The sequence below is a fragment of the Euleptes europaea genome, chromosome 7 (assembly GCF_029931775.1).
Source record: "Euleptes europaea isolate rEulEur1 chromosome 7, rEulEur1.hap1, whole genome shotgun sequence".
In the NCBI taxonomy this organism is placed as follows: Eukaryota; Metazoa; Chordata; class Lepidosauria; order Squamata; family Sphaerodactylidae; genus Euleptes; species Euleptes europaea.
In genome coordinates this window covers 16,571,225-16,585,760 of record NC_079318.1, presented here as the reverse complement: position 1 = coordinate 16,585,760, position 14,536 = coordinate 16,571,225, and the positions used below count along the sequence as shown (strand labels likewise).

The 14,536-nt window shown below is 45.3% G+C and overlaps 2 protein-coding genes across 2 annotated transcripts in view; both read right to left on the bottom strand.

Annotated features, from left to right (window-relative positions):
• The window catches only part of IGF2R (insulin like growth factor 2 receptor), a 102,489-nt gene extending 96,097 nt beyond the window's left edge, over nucleotides 1-6,392 (bottom strand). The window contains exon 1 of the mRNA XM_056853310.1: nucleotides 6,253-6,392. Within this exon, the coding sequence (XP_056709288.1) occupies nucleotides 6,253-6,392 (140 nt within the window). The remainder of the gene's footprint in view (nucleotides 1-6,252) is intronic.
• A 5,475-nt stretch (nucleotides 6,393-11,867) lies between these two features.
• LOC130481210 (mas-related G-protein coupled receptor member H-like) lies at nucleotides 11,868-12,827 on the bottom strand. The gene has a single exon (XM_056853959.1). It carries the CDS (start codon nucleotides 12,825-12,827, stop codon nucleotides 11,868-11,870), a length of 960 nt encoding a protein of 319 aa, XP_056709937.1.
• Nucleotides 12,828-14,536: the final 1,709 nt, after the last annotated feature.

The window sequence follows — 14,536 nt, the reverse complement described above, 5'->3', positions numbered from 1 at the left end:
AGAGATTTAGAATTTTACCTGCACAGCCTGTTTGGATTATTTGTGGTGTTATGCCCCTCTCACTTTACAAATCCACAACATACACATGTATGTTGCCTTCGACAATACACATGTACTCTCACTCAATTCTGAGGGACAGTCGCCTGAAAAACATTAACTTTGAAACTGCCAAATTTCCCAAATATTGTACTGGCAACGGTAAATACAACACTCACCGCCATTAATCTTATTAAACAAGCAACTGATGGAAATGGTCATCCGCTAAAGGAAAATAAAGCACTGGAAAACCGTCTCATCCAAATCTCTTGGAAGGAGGAAAAAGATGGGAGGTTTTCCTTCCACCTCTGAAGCACAAAAGCAATACACTGCTCAGCAGTGGTCAAAGAACTTACTCATCACCCTGAGCAATGCAACAAATTACTTCCGTCTCCCCCAGTCTGTGCTAAGAGCTCTTCAGTTGGGATGGGGGGATACACATCTAACAACACTTATCTCTTACACTTCTTCTCCACTTCCCTCCACTGTATTTTCAGCTATGAAATGTACAGGATCTCTTAAACAGGTCAGGCGGTAACTGGGATCAGAAGGAACACCCCTCTTTTTAGTTAATCTCCTTCCCAACAAGGACTGTGCAGGATACTAAGGGGACTTGCCCCTCATGGATCCTGATTAAGGGGGTAGAAACTGGGCAGGGGACATGTCCCTGATTCTGCATCTCCTACTCTGGTTTCCCTCCAGCCACTAAGCTGCGGTTAATCAAGCTGCTTCAGACTTAGACAGGCAGACTGGAATTGTATGCAAGAACGCTGCTCTGCATTCATTCTGCCCAAGGATGGCACATACAGACACTCTGTTTCAAGGGGAACAAATGGGAATTTTTTTCTATATACCTAGGGATTCCTCCAGGCATAGCATGCTCACCACCCCTGCACCCAGCTTACCCAGGGGGCTGCAAGGAATTGCTGGGAAGAAATGGGAGAGAGATCTTGAGGCGGCCACTCTTCCCATATTCATGTTCCTTTTTCTTTCAACTGGCCCATCTGCTCTATTCTTTGCTTCCAGGAGTATGCTCAGCTCTCATCAGGCTGTTTAGGTTTTTCCCACAACCTACAGGTTGTTTTAACATGTATATATAGGACGTCCCCAGTACGCAGAATTCTCTACCTTGCCTGTGGATGGTCTGTTTTTGCTGCTTTCACATTTGATACTAGCCACCCAGGCATTGTAAAATAAAGTTAACAGTTGAAATTCCCTCCTCAGAACCCTGTCTTCAAAGGATGTTAACTGAACGGACAATTCATTTGCAGGGGATGGGGTCTGAGAAACACTGTCTGCTGGGATGTATGTGAGAATGTATACGAGAAACAGCTTGAAGTTGGGAGAATGTTAACAGTGAAAAAGAGCTAAGAATTTGGCTGGATTTAGCAGAAGTGGAGATTACAATCTTGGTGGGGCTACAAATACCGGTACTCTGTGGGAGTCTGATGCTGTCACAGCGTAGCCATGTTGGTCTGCACTAGAACAGTTATATTCAACTCCAGTGGCACCATAGAGACCAACATTTTCAGAGTATATGCTTTTGAGAGTCAAAGTTCCCACAGACAGGTATGAAGAGTGTGATACAACATAGGTTGACTGAAAGCAAGTAAATACTCCTGCAGGCAGCCAATCTGCTCTGTTTGCATATATATGTAAATAAAGGAAACACTACCCGAGACACCATAACTTCCTTTCGGAGTCTCGTCCAAAGAAGACCCAACCCAGAACTACTGCTCAGGGAACTGGAGAACAGGCAGTACTGACCTACCTTACAAGGTCAGCATAAAGATTACTGAGATAATGTTTGTAAAGTAATTTGAACACACTAAAACAGTGAACGGATGTATTATTATGTTGTGTTTCTATATTGAACAACACATCAGCTTAAGTTGTTAACATTTTCCGGGATACTCTGAGCATAGAATTTCCTCTCTGCTTTCCTACAAAGTTACACCAATTTAGAAAATTTGAGCTATCACAAATCCAAAGCAAAAAAGCACCATTTAATAATTCTTCCCTGTTCTAGAGTAAGTGACTTCCCCCTACTATTTAACCTGATATCTGCTTAAGTTAGCACAGGAAAAACTGGTTCCAACTGCTAGACTTGCAACTGCACACACTGTTTTAAATCTATGCAATTATTTTGATTTCACAGGATCCAAGCACACTATGCAAGTTTACAGACAACCTAGCCAATAATAATTGTATAATCTTTACAAAAAAGACCCAGACAAGCAATTAAGCACATGTTGCAATAACGTTACCACTGGGGAAATATTATTCAAATATGAGCTTGCCAAACTGATTATATTAGAGCCAACGGCTTGTAGCAAGAACCGATTAGAGTTCTGGGCCTGGTAGCAATTTTAGCAGATGACAGAAAACAATGAAAAGCTCTTTATGGTAGGTATAGACAACTCCACAGCAGGACTGCACCACAACTGGCCATTCTGCCTGGCACCTGGGGACAGATCTTCACCCAAGCAACCAAGGCTCTGGCAGCATTTCTGGATCTAGCAGTGAGGCAGAAGTCAACAGACATAGCTTATACCCATCATCAGTGGAGTCCAAAGGAACCCCTTGAGATGTTGGCAGCGCTGCTGGGGGCTTGGCCTGCTCCAAGCATGCTTGCTCAAGCACTGCCCTCATCTCTCCCTTTCCAATCTTGTTTGCCAGCACACCAACACCTTCACAGGTAGGCGTTACCCTTTTTTCCAGCACCTGAGCCAAAATGGTCTCCACCTCTGCTTCATGGCACAATAGCCCTTTTGCTTCCAAACTGCTGGAGAAGCTGGCACTTGAGCCAAACTGCAAGAACAATACATTCATTTTTTTTTTAATGTAAGCATTTTGCAAGTTGCAATAAATGCTACCATTTCTCTAACACACACCCAAGGGGGAGAGGAAGCTGTCTTGTTCCCTACAGAAAGGTCCCGGGTTGTAAAATAAGCAGAAGGCAAGTTTCATTAAAGATTCAGATTCCCAGCTGTACCAGACAGCACAAAATTAGTTTAGAGACGACCACGAGCAGAAACGGCAACCATTATACCATAAATATGGGAGCTCTTGAACAATTTGTTTTATATCAGGCAGAGATTCCTAATGTTTTATACTAAATGTTTTTATGACAAACACGATTTTAAACTGATAGTCACTGATAGTCTAATTAGAATAGAGGTTTTACGTTAGTATATTTAATCCTGGCTCTAACTAAATATGTAAAGGATAAAATGGGTAATGATTAAAAAAGCATAGCAGTAACAGTGAATTGCAGTAAACATCTGACTTTCATAGTTGATGTTTCTTCTTATATCGCATAGTTAATATAAAGCCTAGAGGACTAGGGAAGGAGGGGGTAGGACAACAATGATAATGAAGAGTTTTTTGAGTGCAGACATGTTGTAATGTTTTCTCTTCCCCAATGTGTTATCCCTTTTTCTGTACTCCCATATATTAAAAACAATTTTAAAAAATTATTTTTTAAAAAGGGAGACTGCAGCCAAGAAATTAGAAGGAGATTGAGACTCGGAAGGGCAGCCATGAAGGAGCTAGAAAAGATTCTGAAGTGTAAGGCCACCAAGATTAAGTTAATTCATGCCATCATATTCCCTATTACTATGTATGGGTGTGAGAGCTGGACATTGAAGAAAGCTGATAGGAAGAAAGTAGATTCCTTTGAAATGTGGAGTTTGGAGGAGAGTGTTAAGGACTGCCAAAAAAACAAATCAGTGGGTTCTAGATCAAATCAAGCCTGAACTGACCCTAGAAGCTAAAATGGCTAAACTGAGGCTATTGTATTTTGTTCACATTATGAGAAGACACGAGTCACTAGAAAAGATAGTCATGCTGGGAAAAGTTGAGGGCAGCAGGAAAAGAGGAAGACCCAACAAGAGACAGACTGGCTCAATAAAGGAAGCCACAGCCCTCAATTTGCAAGATCTGAGCAAGGCTCAGGTGATTGTAAGCCACTCTGAGACTCCTTAAAGGAAGAGAAAAGCGGGGTATAAAAACCAACTCTTCTTCTTGTTCATAGCACGGGTCTGGGCACTGTTAATGGGGATGTTTGAATGCCAAAAATAAACAATGACAGAAAGACCAAAAAGACAATGTATAATATATATTTGGTACACAGCTTAAGGTGTTGTGCTGCCGCAGCCGTCTTCTTTGGGGGTTTCCTAGAGGCCCCTGGTTGGCCACTGTGTGAGCAGACTGCTGGACTTGATGGGCCTTGGCCTGATCCAGCAGGGCTTTTCTGATGTTCTTAAGGCTGTTAAAAACAGGACATTTTGGAGGACATTGATTCATAGGGTCGCCATGAGTCGGAAGCGCCTTGACGGCACACACTTTTTTTAAAAAAAGAGAATAGTTTAGAGAGTTGCGAAGAGTTCCTTTAAAGCCTAAACACAGAATTAAAAAAGGGCAAGAGTCCAGTAGCACCTTAAAGACTAACAAAAATATTTTCTGGTAGGGTATCTGAAGAAGGGAACTGTGGCTCTCGAAAGCTCATACCCTACCAGAAAATATTTTTGTTAGTCTTTAAGGTGCTATTGGACTCTTGCCCTTTTCGACTACTGCAGACAGACTAGCACGGCTACCCACTAGTAGAAAAAGGGCAAGAGTCCAATAGCACCTGAAAGACTAACAAGAATATTTTCTGGTAGGGTATGAGCTTTCGTGAGCCACAGCTCCCTTCTTCAGATCTTTCCAAAGCTTCTTCAGATCTGAAGAAGTGAGCTGTGGCTCACGAAAGCTCGTACCCTACCAGAAAATATTTTTGTTAGTCTTTATGGTGCTACTGGACTCTGGCCCTTTTCGACTACTGCAGACAGACTAACACAGCTACCTAGTGTGAATTATACTCCTAATTACAGTTGAGTTTACTATATTGAATATTGTCTGGTAGGGTGTGAGCTTTCATGAGCCACAGCTCCCTTTATCGGATTCAGTATCTGAAGAAGTGAGCTGTGGCCCACGAAAGCTCATACCCTACCAGAAATATTTGTGTCAGTCTTTCAGGTGCTACTGGACTCTTGCCCTTTTCTACTGCTGCAGACAGACAAACACAGCTACCCACTGCGAATTATACTCACAATTACAGTTGAGTTTACTATATTGAATATGAAAGCTCATACCCTGCCAGAAAATATTTTTGTTAGTCTTTAAGACGCTACTGGACTCTTGCCCCTTTCTACTACTGCAGACAGACTAACACGGCGACCCACTAGTAGAAAAGGGCAAGAGTCCAGTAGCACCTTAAAGACTAACAAGAATATTTTCTGGTAGGGTATGAGCTTTCGTGAGCCACAGCTCCCTTCTTCAGATCTTCCCAAAGCTTCTTCAGATCTGAAGAAGTGAGCTGTGGCTCACGAAAGCTCGTACCCTACCAGAAAATATTTTTGTTAGTCTTTATGGTGCTACTGGACTCTGGCCCTTTTCGACTACTGCAGACAGACTAACACTGCTACCCACTGTGAATTATACTCATAATCACAGTTGAGTTTACTACATTGAATATTTTCTGGTAGGGTGTGAACTTTCGTGAGCCACAGCTCCCTTTATCGGATTCACTATCTGAAGAAGTGAGCTGTGGTTCACGAAAGCTCATTCCCTACCAGAAAATACGTTTGTCAGTCTTTCAGGTGCTACTGGACTCTTGCATCTGAAGAAGGGAGCTGTGGCTCACGAAAGCTCATACCCTGCCAGAAAATATTCTTGTCAGTCTTTAAGGTGCTACTGGACTCTGGCCCTTTTCGACTACTGCAGACAGACTAACACGGCGACCCACTGTGAATTATACTCTTAATCACTGTTGAGTTTACTATATTTAATATTTTCTGGTAGGGTGTGAGCTTTCGTGAGCCACAGCTCCCTTCTTCAGATTCAGTATCTGAAGAAGTGAGCTGTGGCTCACAAAAGCTCATACCCTACCAGAAAATATTTTTCTTAGTCTTTCAGGTGCTACTGGACTCTGGCCCTTTTCTACTACTGCAGACAGACGGACACGGCGACCCGCTGCGAATAATAAACCCAGAGTTGCCTCCCCACTATCACGACCTGTTTCTCCCCCGCCAGGCGCCATCCAGAAGCAAGAGACGGAAGCGGGCGGCTGCGGCGGGCGCTGGCAACGGGGAAGCCACCCTCGGGCCCTGCCTGCAAGGCCGGCGCCAGCCCTCCTGGCAGGGCAGGGAAGGGGGGGGGGAGGCGGCCACTCACCCGCACAGCGCCTGGCCGCTGAAGCCGCCCTGGGCCGCGACGGCGGGCCCGGCGCCTCCGGGCAGCCCCGGGAAGAAGAGCAGGAGCCGCCAGCAGAGCAGAGCCCCGGGCCGGAGCCGAGCGGCCGCCCCGGGAGCCATGAGGGCGGTGGGAGCGGAGCCCTCACACCCGAGCCGCCAGAGAAGAACTCGCGGGAGGGGGGGCGGTCACCTGACTCCCTCCCCGCCAGCCTCGCGCCGCTCACGTGACCCGGGGGCCGCGCCTGGCACGTGACGGCGGTCACGTGAGGCGGGGGCGGTTGGGCGGTTGGGCGGTTGGGCGGGCAGGCCCTAGCGCGAGATGTGAGTTTGGGCGCGCGCGCGTGTGAAGGGCCGTCGAGTCGCCCCCGACTCATGGCGACCCTATGAAGGGAAGCCCTCCAACATGTCCTGCCTTTGACAGCCTTGCTCAGGTCTTGCAAACGGAAGGCTGCGGCTTCCTTGATGGAGTCCATTCACAGCGGGTCGCCGTGTTAGTCTGTCTGCAGTAGTCGAAAAGGGCCAGAGTCCAGTAGCACCATAAAGACTGACACAAATATTTCTGGTAGGGTATGAGCTTTCGTGGGCCACAGCTCACTTCTTCAGATCTGAAGAAGCTTTGGGAAGATCTGAAGAAGGGAGCTGTGGCTCACGAAAGCTCATACCCTACCAGAAAATATTCTTGTTAGTCTTTAAGGTGCTACTGGACTCTGGCCCTTTTCTACTAGTGGGTCGCCGTGTTAGTCTGTCTGCAGTAGTAGAAAGGGGCAAGAGTCCAGTAGCGCCTTAAAGACTAACAAAAATATTTTCTGGCAGGGTATGAGCTTTCATATTCAATATAGTAAACTCAACTGTAATTGTGAGTATAATTCGCAGTGGGTAGCCGTGTTAAGTCTGTCTGCAGCAGTAGAAAAGGGCCAGAGTCCAGTAGCACCTGAAAGACTGACAAAAATATTTCTGGTAGGGAATGAGCTTTCGTGGGCCACAGCTCACTTCTTCAGATACTGAATCCGATAAAGGGAGCTGTGGCTCATGAAAGCTCACACTCTACCAGAAAATATTCAATATAGTAAACTCAACTGTGATTATGAGTATAATCACAGTGGGTTGCCATGTTAGTCTGTCTGCAGTAGTCGAAAAGGGCAAGAGTCCAGTAGCACCTGAAAGACAAACAAAAATATTTTCTGGTAGGGTAGGAGCTTTCGTGAGCCACAGCTCCCTTCTTCAGATACAGCTAGAATGTGAATCCATCGGTCTTTAAGTAGAGGAACAGTATGTAAATGTGAATAGCAGGCTTGATGGGATTAGGTGTGATATGCAGAAGAGTCTGTGATGTCCAGGGGAGAGATGGGTGTGGAGAAATCAGCATTGGTAATGGGCCATGAATGCAAGGTCTTTATTCAGCCCAGGTAAATGCATTGACTTTAGTTTGAATATCAACTGTAATTCAAAGAGAAACTCCCAGCTGGGAGGCTCAGATCAGTTTAAAGGGCCCCCGCGCGCCTTCAGGGAATCCCTCTGAAGGCGCGCTGGGGCCGAATTTTCCCCCGAACTCCGGATCCCCCCGAATTACCGGGGATCCGAAGCGGGGGAGTTCGGACTTCGGCACGTACCGAACCCACAAGGGTCAAATTCAGCCGAATCCGAACTGTACCGAATTTTTTTTTTTTGACAGCCCTACTTTCAGGTGCTACCGGACTCTTGCCCTTTTCTACTGCTGCAGACAGACTAACACGGCGACCCACTGTGAATCATCTCTTGTTGGGTCTTCCTCTTTTCCTGCTGCCCTCAACTTTTCCTACCATGACTGTCTTTTCCAGTGATTCTTGTCTTCTCATAATGTGATCAAAATACGACAGCCTCAGTTGAGTCATTTTAGCTTCTAGGGTCAGTTCAGGCTTGATTTGATCGATAACCCACTGATTTGTTTTTCTGGCAGTCCACGGAATCTGTAACACTCTCCTCCAATACCACATTTCAAACGAATCTATTTTCTTCCTATCAGCTTTCTTCACTGTCCAGATGCGAGTTTACAGGCCGTTTATGCACGGGAGGTTTCGCCCTGGATTTGCCGCTCCCTGGATGCGCTCCCGCCCAGAAGTGGTTTTGCAGAATGGGTAGGGTTGGCAACCTCCAGGTCATGTTCAATATATCTGAAGAAGTGAGCTGTGGCTCGAGAAAGCTCATACCCTACCAGAAAATATCCAATATAGTAAACTCAACTGTAATTATGAGTATAATTCACAGTGGGAAGCCATGTTAGTCTGTCTGAAGTAGTAGAAAAGGGCAAGAGTCCAGTAGCACCTTAAAGTCCAGTAGCACCTTAAAGACTAACAAAAATATTTTCTGGTAGGGTATGAGCTTTCGTGAGCCACAGCTCACTTCTTCAGATACTGAATCTGAAGAAGTAGAAAAGAGCAAGAGTCCAGTAGCACCTTAAAGACTAACAAAAATATTTTCTGGCAGGGTATGAGTTTTCGTGAGCCACAGCTCACTACTTCTTCACACTTCAGAAAGCTCATACCCTACCAGAAAATATTTTTGTTAGTCTTTAAGGTGCTACTGGACTCTTGCTCTTTTCTACTTCTTTAGACAGACTAACATGGCTACCCACTGAAGAATCTGAAGAAGTGAGCTGTGGCTCACAAAAGCTCATACCCTACCAGAAAATATTTTTGTTAATCTTTAAGGTGCTACTGGACTCTTGCCCTTTTCTACTTGACTACTGTAATTATGAGTAGTAGTCAAAGAACACAGTTGTAGGCCAATATTAACACAGTCAATCTCTGTATTATAACATCAGTTAGTATTTGTATTATAACATACTATATATAGTAACCCAATTATTACACACTGTTATGTTACACTATTTATATCATAATGCAGCAGGGCACAAGTGTATTATAGGTCAGTGAATATGTCCAAATAAAGTCCATTACAAGGACATAACCAATCATTTTATGAAGAAAAAAGGAAATATTGTAAACAGGGAACAAGGAAACAAAGATTTTTCTGTTGACTTTATTTGGAACTATAAGAACTAAACACACGGTAATTATTATTTTTTTGGCCGTCAAGTCACAGCTGACTTATGGTGACCCCGTGGAGTTTCCTGCCATTCCCTGCCTCTGCGTCATGCCCCTGTTCTTCCTCGGAGGTCTCCTGTCCAAATTCTTGTCAGGGTCGAGGCTGAGAGTATGTGACTGGGCCAAGGTCACCCAGCTAGTTTCCACGGCAGAGTGGGAATTTGAACCTGGGTTTCCCAGATCCTAGTCCGACACCTTAACCACTACACCCCGAGGTTTATAAAATGATGAGCGTTGTGGAGAAAGGGATTTTTCTCCTCCCTCTAGGGATGCCAGCCTCCTTCCTCGGGAGGTGGTGGGCTCTCCTTCCTTGGAGGTGTTTAAGTCAAGGCTAGATGGCCATCTGTCAGCAATGCTGATTTTGTGAACTTAGGCAGATCATGAGAGGGAGGGCAGAAAGGTTTGCATCAGTGTTTGGCTCTTGTGGCCCTTTCTTGCATGCCCAAGGTACTGCCAATTGCCACTTTGGGGTCAGGAAGCAATTTTCTTCCAGGCCTGACTGGCCAGGGCTCCTGGAGGGGTTTTTTGCCCTCTTCTGGGCATGGAGTACGGGGTCACTGGGGGTGTGGGGAAGGAGAGGTTGTTGTGAATGCCCTGCATTGTCCAGGGGTTGGACCCTGGTGGTCCCTTCCAACTCTATGATTTTATAAAGTCAGGTATAACTAGCAAGCAACAGGAATTTTAAACTTAGCAGCCAAGTTCTCATTAATTCACAGGACCAGGGTAACCAGCTTATCTAAGGTTGCCAGGTCCCTCTTCTCCACCGGTGGGAGGTTTTTGGGGCGGAGCCTGAGGAGGGCAGGGTTTGGGGAGGGGAGGGTCTTAAATGCCATAGAGTCCAATTGCCAAAGCGGCCATTTTCTCCAGGTGAACTGATCTCTATCGGCTGGAGATCAGTTGAAAGAGCAGGAGATCTCCTGCTACTACCTGGAGGATGGCAACCCTAAGCTTATCCCAAATATGATTCAAAAGCCATCCTTAGTGGGAGGGCCTTGTCTGTAAAGTCCTGCTGTGGTAAGGAGTTATCAACCATGTCAGCTGCTTTGTTGCCCAAACTGCACATGAGAGGCTTCTTAGTCTGCCGAGAAAACACTTTGTAATGGCATTTATCTTTTCCTTGGGATGTGCACATTTGTACAAGTTATCCACAATGAGCACACTGCAAAAAATGTTTCAACAGGGGAATGAGTTCATAGCAATGAGAGAATATGGGTTTAATTTGTTCGTTATCGTTCTAGAATGCCATCATCGGAAAGCATGAATGAATAAAGCTTCTTAAAGTTTAGGAATAACAATAAGAAGTCATTTCTCTGGGGCAGTGGTTTCCAACCTTTTTTCACTTGTGTACCCCTTGGCAGCCCACTGCCATAAACTGCACCCCTCGTATTACCAAAATGTTTGTAATTAATATAGTTGCTGTTATTTCAAATGCCTTTTCCGGCCATTATTCTTCCCTCCCCCCTCCCCGCATACCCCTAAACGTCTTGGTTCATACCCCAGGGGGCACGTGTACCCCAGGTTGGGAATCACTGCTCTAGGATATCTACCAAAGCATTGCCTACATTTCCAATGTCTATATTAATTTTTGTTGGCTTTCAGGCTGGACCCATAAATGACTGGATTCTCATCCACAGATTTCTTTTTTCCTAGGGGCTCCCTTCATGAACACATGAAGCTGCCTTATACTGAATCAGACCTGTGGTCCATCAAAGTCAGTATTCTCTACTCAGACTGGCAGCAGCTCTCCAGGGTCTCAGACAGAAGTCTTTAACATCACCTGCTTGCCTAGTGAAGAGCCCCGTGGTGCAGAGTGGTAAAGCTGCAGTACTGCAGTCCAAACTCTGCTCACGACCTGAGTTCGATCCCGACGGAAGTTGGTTTCAGGTAGCTGGCTCAAAGTTGACTCAGCCTTCCATCCTTCCGAGGTCGGTCAAATGAGGACCCAGCTGGCTGGGGGTAAAGGGAAGATGACTGGGGAAGGCACTGGCAAACCACCCAGTATACAAAGTCTGCCTAGAAAACGTCGGGATGTGATATCACCCCATGGGTCAGGAATGCACAGGGGACCTTTACCTTATACTTACCTTGTCCCTTTCACTGGAGATGCCGGGGATTGAACCTGGGACCTTCTGCATGTCGAGCAGATGCTCTACCACTGAGCTACGGCTCATTGGCTGGCCTACCTCCACTGAACGCTTCTCTCACTCCCCAAGTGTCATCCCACTTGTAGGTGTTTGAGTACTAAGCACATTGACTCGTCAGCCTCTGACACTGCTGTCCCCACCTGCACAGATCTGTGCAAATTTCACATGCTGACCCCTCCTTTATCAGCGGCATCTTGGTTTATCTCTCCAACACCTTAATTCTTGTCCCAAGGGCAACACAAGAATGAATAGTAAAAGGAGGTAATCTGTAATATAAATTTATTCTGAAGCTTCAATTTGTAGTCAATTTTTTTCTTTCTTTTTTTAGTGTTATCCTTTCCGATTGGTATCTGGGGGTTCAGACACATTCAGGCCTGCTCTTGGTCTTGTGTTCTCAGGTTTCTGTTTGATTCAGCCTTCAAACTTCTCTCAATAAGCTCATGAAGGGACTCCTGGCTCTTCTCCTTCTTCCAGCAGCCAACAAGGAGGTATACAAAAGGATTGACACTGGTGTCCGCACAGTCAAGTATCAGAGAAGCTCTACGATATTGCGAACTAGGCATAAATGCAGCCAAATAATTCATGAAAACCATTATTTTAATAAATGTAGAGAGTAGAAGATGCATAAAAACTGTGGCCACAATGCTGATATCAAGCACTGCTGGAAAGTTTTGTGGTGGGTTTTTTTGCATTTTGATTAAAAGGGCCAGAGTGGAAAAGACCATCACAGGGATAAATATTAGATAGTTGACAATATACTGGAATACTATTGCAGTATGGCAATATAAAAATCCAATAATATGGGGTAACAAGTATCTTGGATGGCAACAATAATATTCTATTACTGTCAGTATTACTGTCAAGGTCCAAAGACTGACGCATACGATTGACGTGAGATGCTTTTGCCAGCGAGCTTCAAACCAAACTGGGAAAAGGACCATGACATACCTTTCAGTGCTCATAGCAGTTAAAAAATAGATGTTGGTGTCAGATCCAAACATTAACGGTATGACCCTTAAATTGTGATAGTAAAAACTAGCACGAGGCGGTAAAAAAATTAAAAGGTAAGCAACAAAATAGTGGAGGAGTACAATAACATCACCAACTGCCATATTTGCAACATATATAGTGAATGGTGACTTCTTGATGGTACAGCAGAGAAGCCAGAAGAGAACTCCGTTCCCAATTAATCCCACAATGCAGAATGGCATGCCAATGTCTGCCACTGTCCTAAATTCCTTGTAGAAATCAGATTTGTTGATTGACCACAGCTCCAGTTCAGTATCATTTTTCTTGATCCTATGAAGGCTGTGAAAAGAGACTGCCATGATGATGCTGTCGGTGAATTCTTTCATTCTTCTGTTCCTGTCAAAATCAAATATAGTTGTCATTGAGACCTTGGAACGTTCTAAGATATTTTAGGAAAGCTTTCACAAGGTTAACTGTCAGGCCAGGACCCTGTTGTGATGATGACACTGTTTCATAAGCTTTGACTGGGAGAGCTGGGCATCAGCTCTTGTGCCTGACAGGCTGCCTAATCGTTCCCTGTGACCAGGTGGGCAGACTTGGCTCAGTGGACATGGGAGTGGCTGGAGCTGAAAAACTCTAAAGTAGCCTTTCATAGGCCTTTTATGGATGGCTGTTTCCCTCGAGGTCACACCTCCAACGAGAACTAGATGGGGAAACTTTGTCAGCCAGCATGGAATTTAGAATGGCGAGTGGGGAACCCACATGGATTTGTGTGTGGGGGGGTACCTCATGCTCCCATGTTTCTTCTTCCCTACCCTATTTCCTCTTTCCCTCCTCCAGGCAGCCCCCATATCCTTTCAGCATTCCCTGCTTCCTTCTCTCCTTCCCACCACCACCCAATCATGGAATATTAATTACAGGGGCACAGAAGAACCTTTGGTGGCTGTGTAATGTCCCTTCGTGCATTGCCTCATATCTACATCATTCTGGGACATATTTGCTTCCACCATCGCACCATCGGACTGAGCTTTTTAATACTGCCAAGTGGCTCCAGGATAGTCTTGCTGGTTAGTCTTGCTGTGGGGGGGTCCCTGTTAGAGCTAAAAGTTGGAGTATGATCACTGGACAATTTGCTTTCCATCATTATTACCTCTCAGGGGAAGTTCTGTAGGTACCTATTTTTCCATCTAGCAGGTTGCTCTTTGTTACATTGCTGTAATTTCCTGAGTCTCTAAACTGTTATTGTCGACCCAGATTTAAATTTGTTCTGGTTTTGGCTGGAGAGGGTGTTTTAGTCTATTTACCTTTTAGTTAGAGCGGTTGTAATTTATTTATTGGGGTAATAGAGGTAATAGAATCTGTTGTAATATTGTATTGCTATTGTATTGTGATTAGTGGGTTTAGGTTTGCTGTTGCTGTAATTGAGCATTTAAATGCAGACAGGACTAGTTCTATCTGGGAAGGCCAGCCTGGGGCTGGGGATCCCAGTTATGGGGCGTGCGAAAGGTATGGCGGTGGGAGCAGGTATTGTAAGGGAAGGAACCGGATATATGGATATGCTCGGGTCCCTTCCAACCTGCGACCCATCCCAAGAAGTGACAGTAGAGGTCCTAGGACTCACCATTCCCAACACTGCTGTTGTGCAATGCCAGGTCCATTAATAATAAGACTGTCACCCTGCAGGATTATATCACATTGCAGGGTGTGGACCTGGCTGGCATGACAGAGACCTGGATGCAGGAAGGCAAGATGGTGAGGGGTCTGGAGACCAAGTCCTGTGAGGAAAGGTTGAAGGAGCTGGGTTTGTGTAGCCTGAAGAGGAGAAGGCTGAGAGGGGATATAATGACCATCTTCAAGTACTTGAAGGGCTGTCATATAGAGGAGGGTGCCGAATGGTTTTCTGTTGCCCCAGAAGGTCGGACAAGAACCAACGGGTTGAAATTAAATCAAAAGAGTTTCCGTCTAGACATTAGGAAGAATTTTCTATCCGTTAGAGCAGTTCTGCAGTGGAACAGGCTTCCTCGGGAGGTGATGTGTGCTCCTTTGCTGGAGGTTTTTTAAGAAGAGG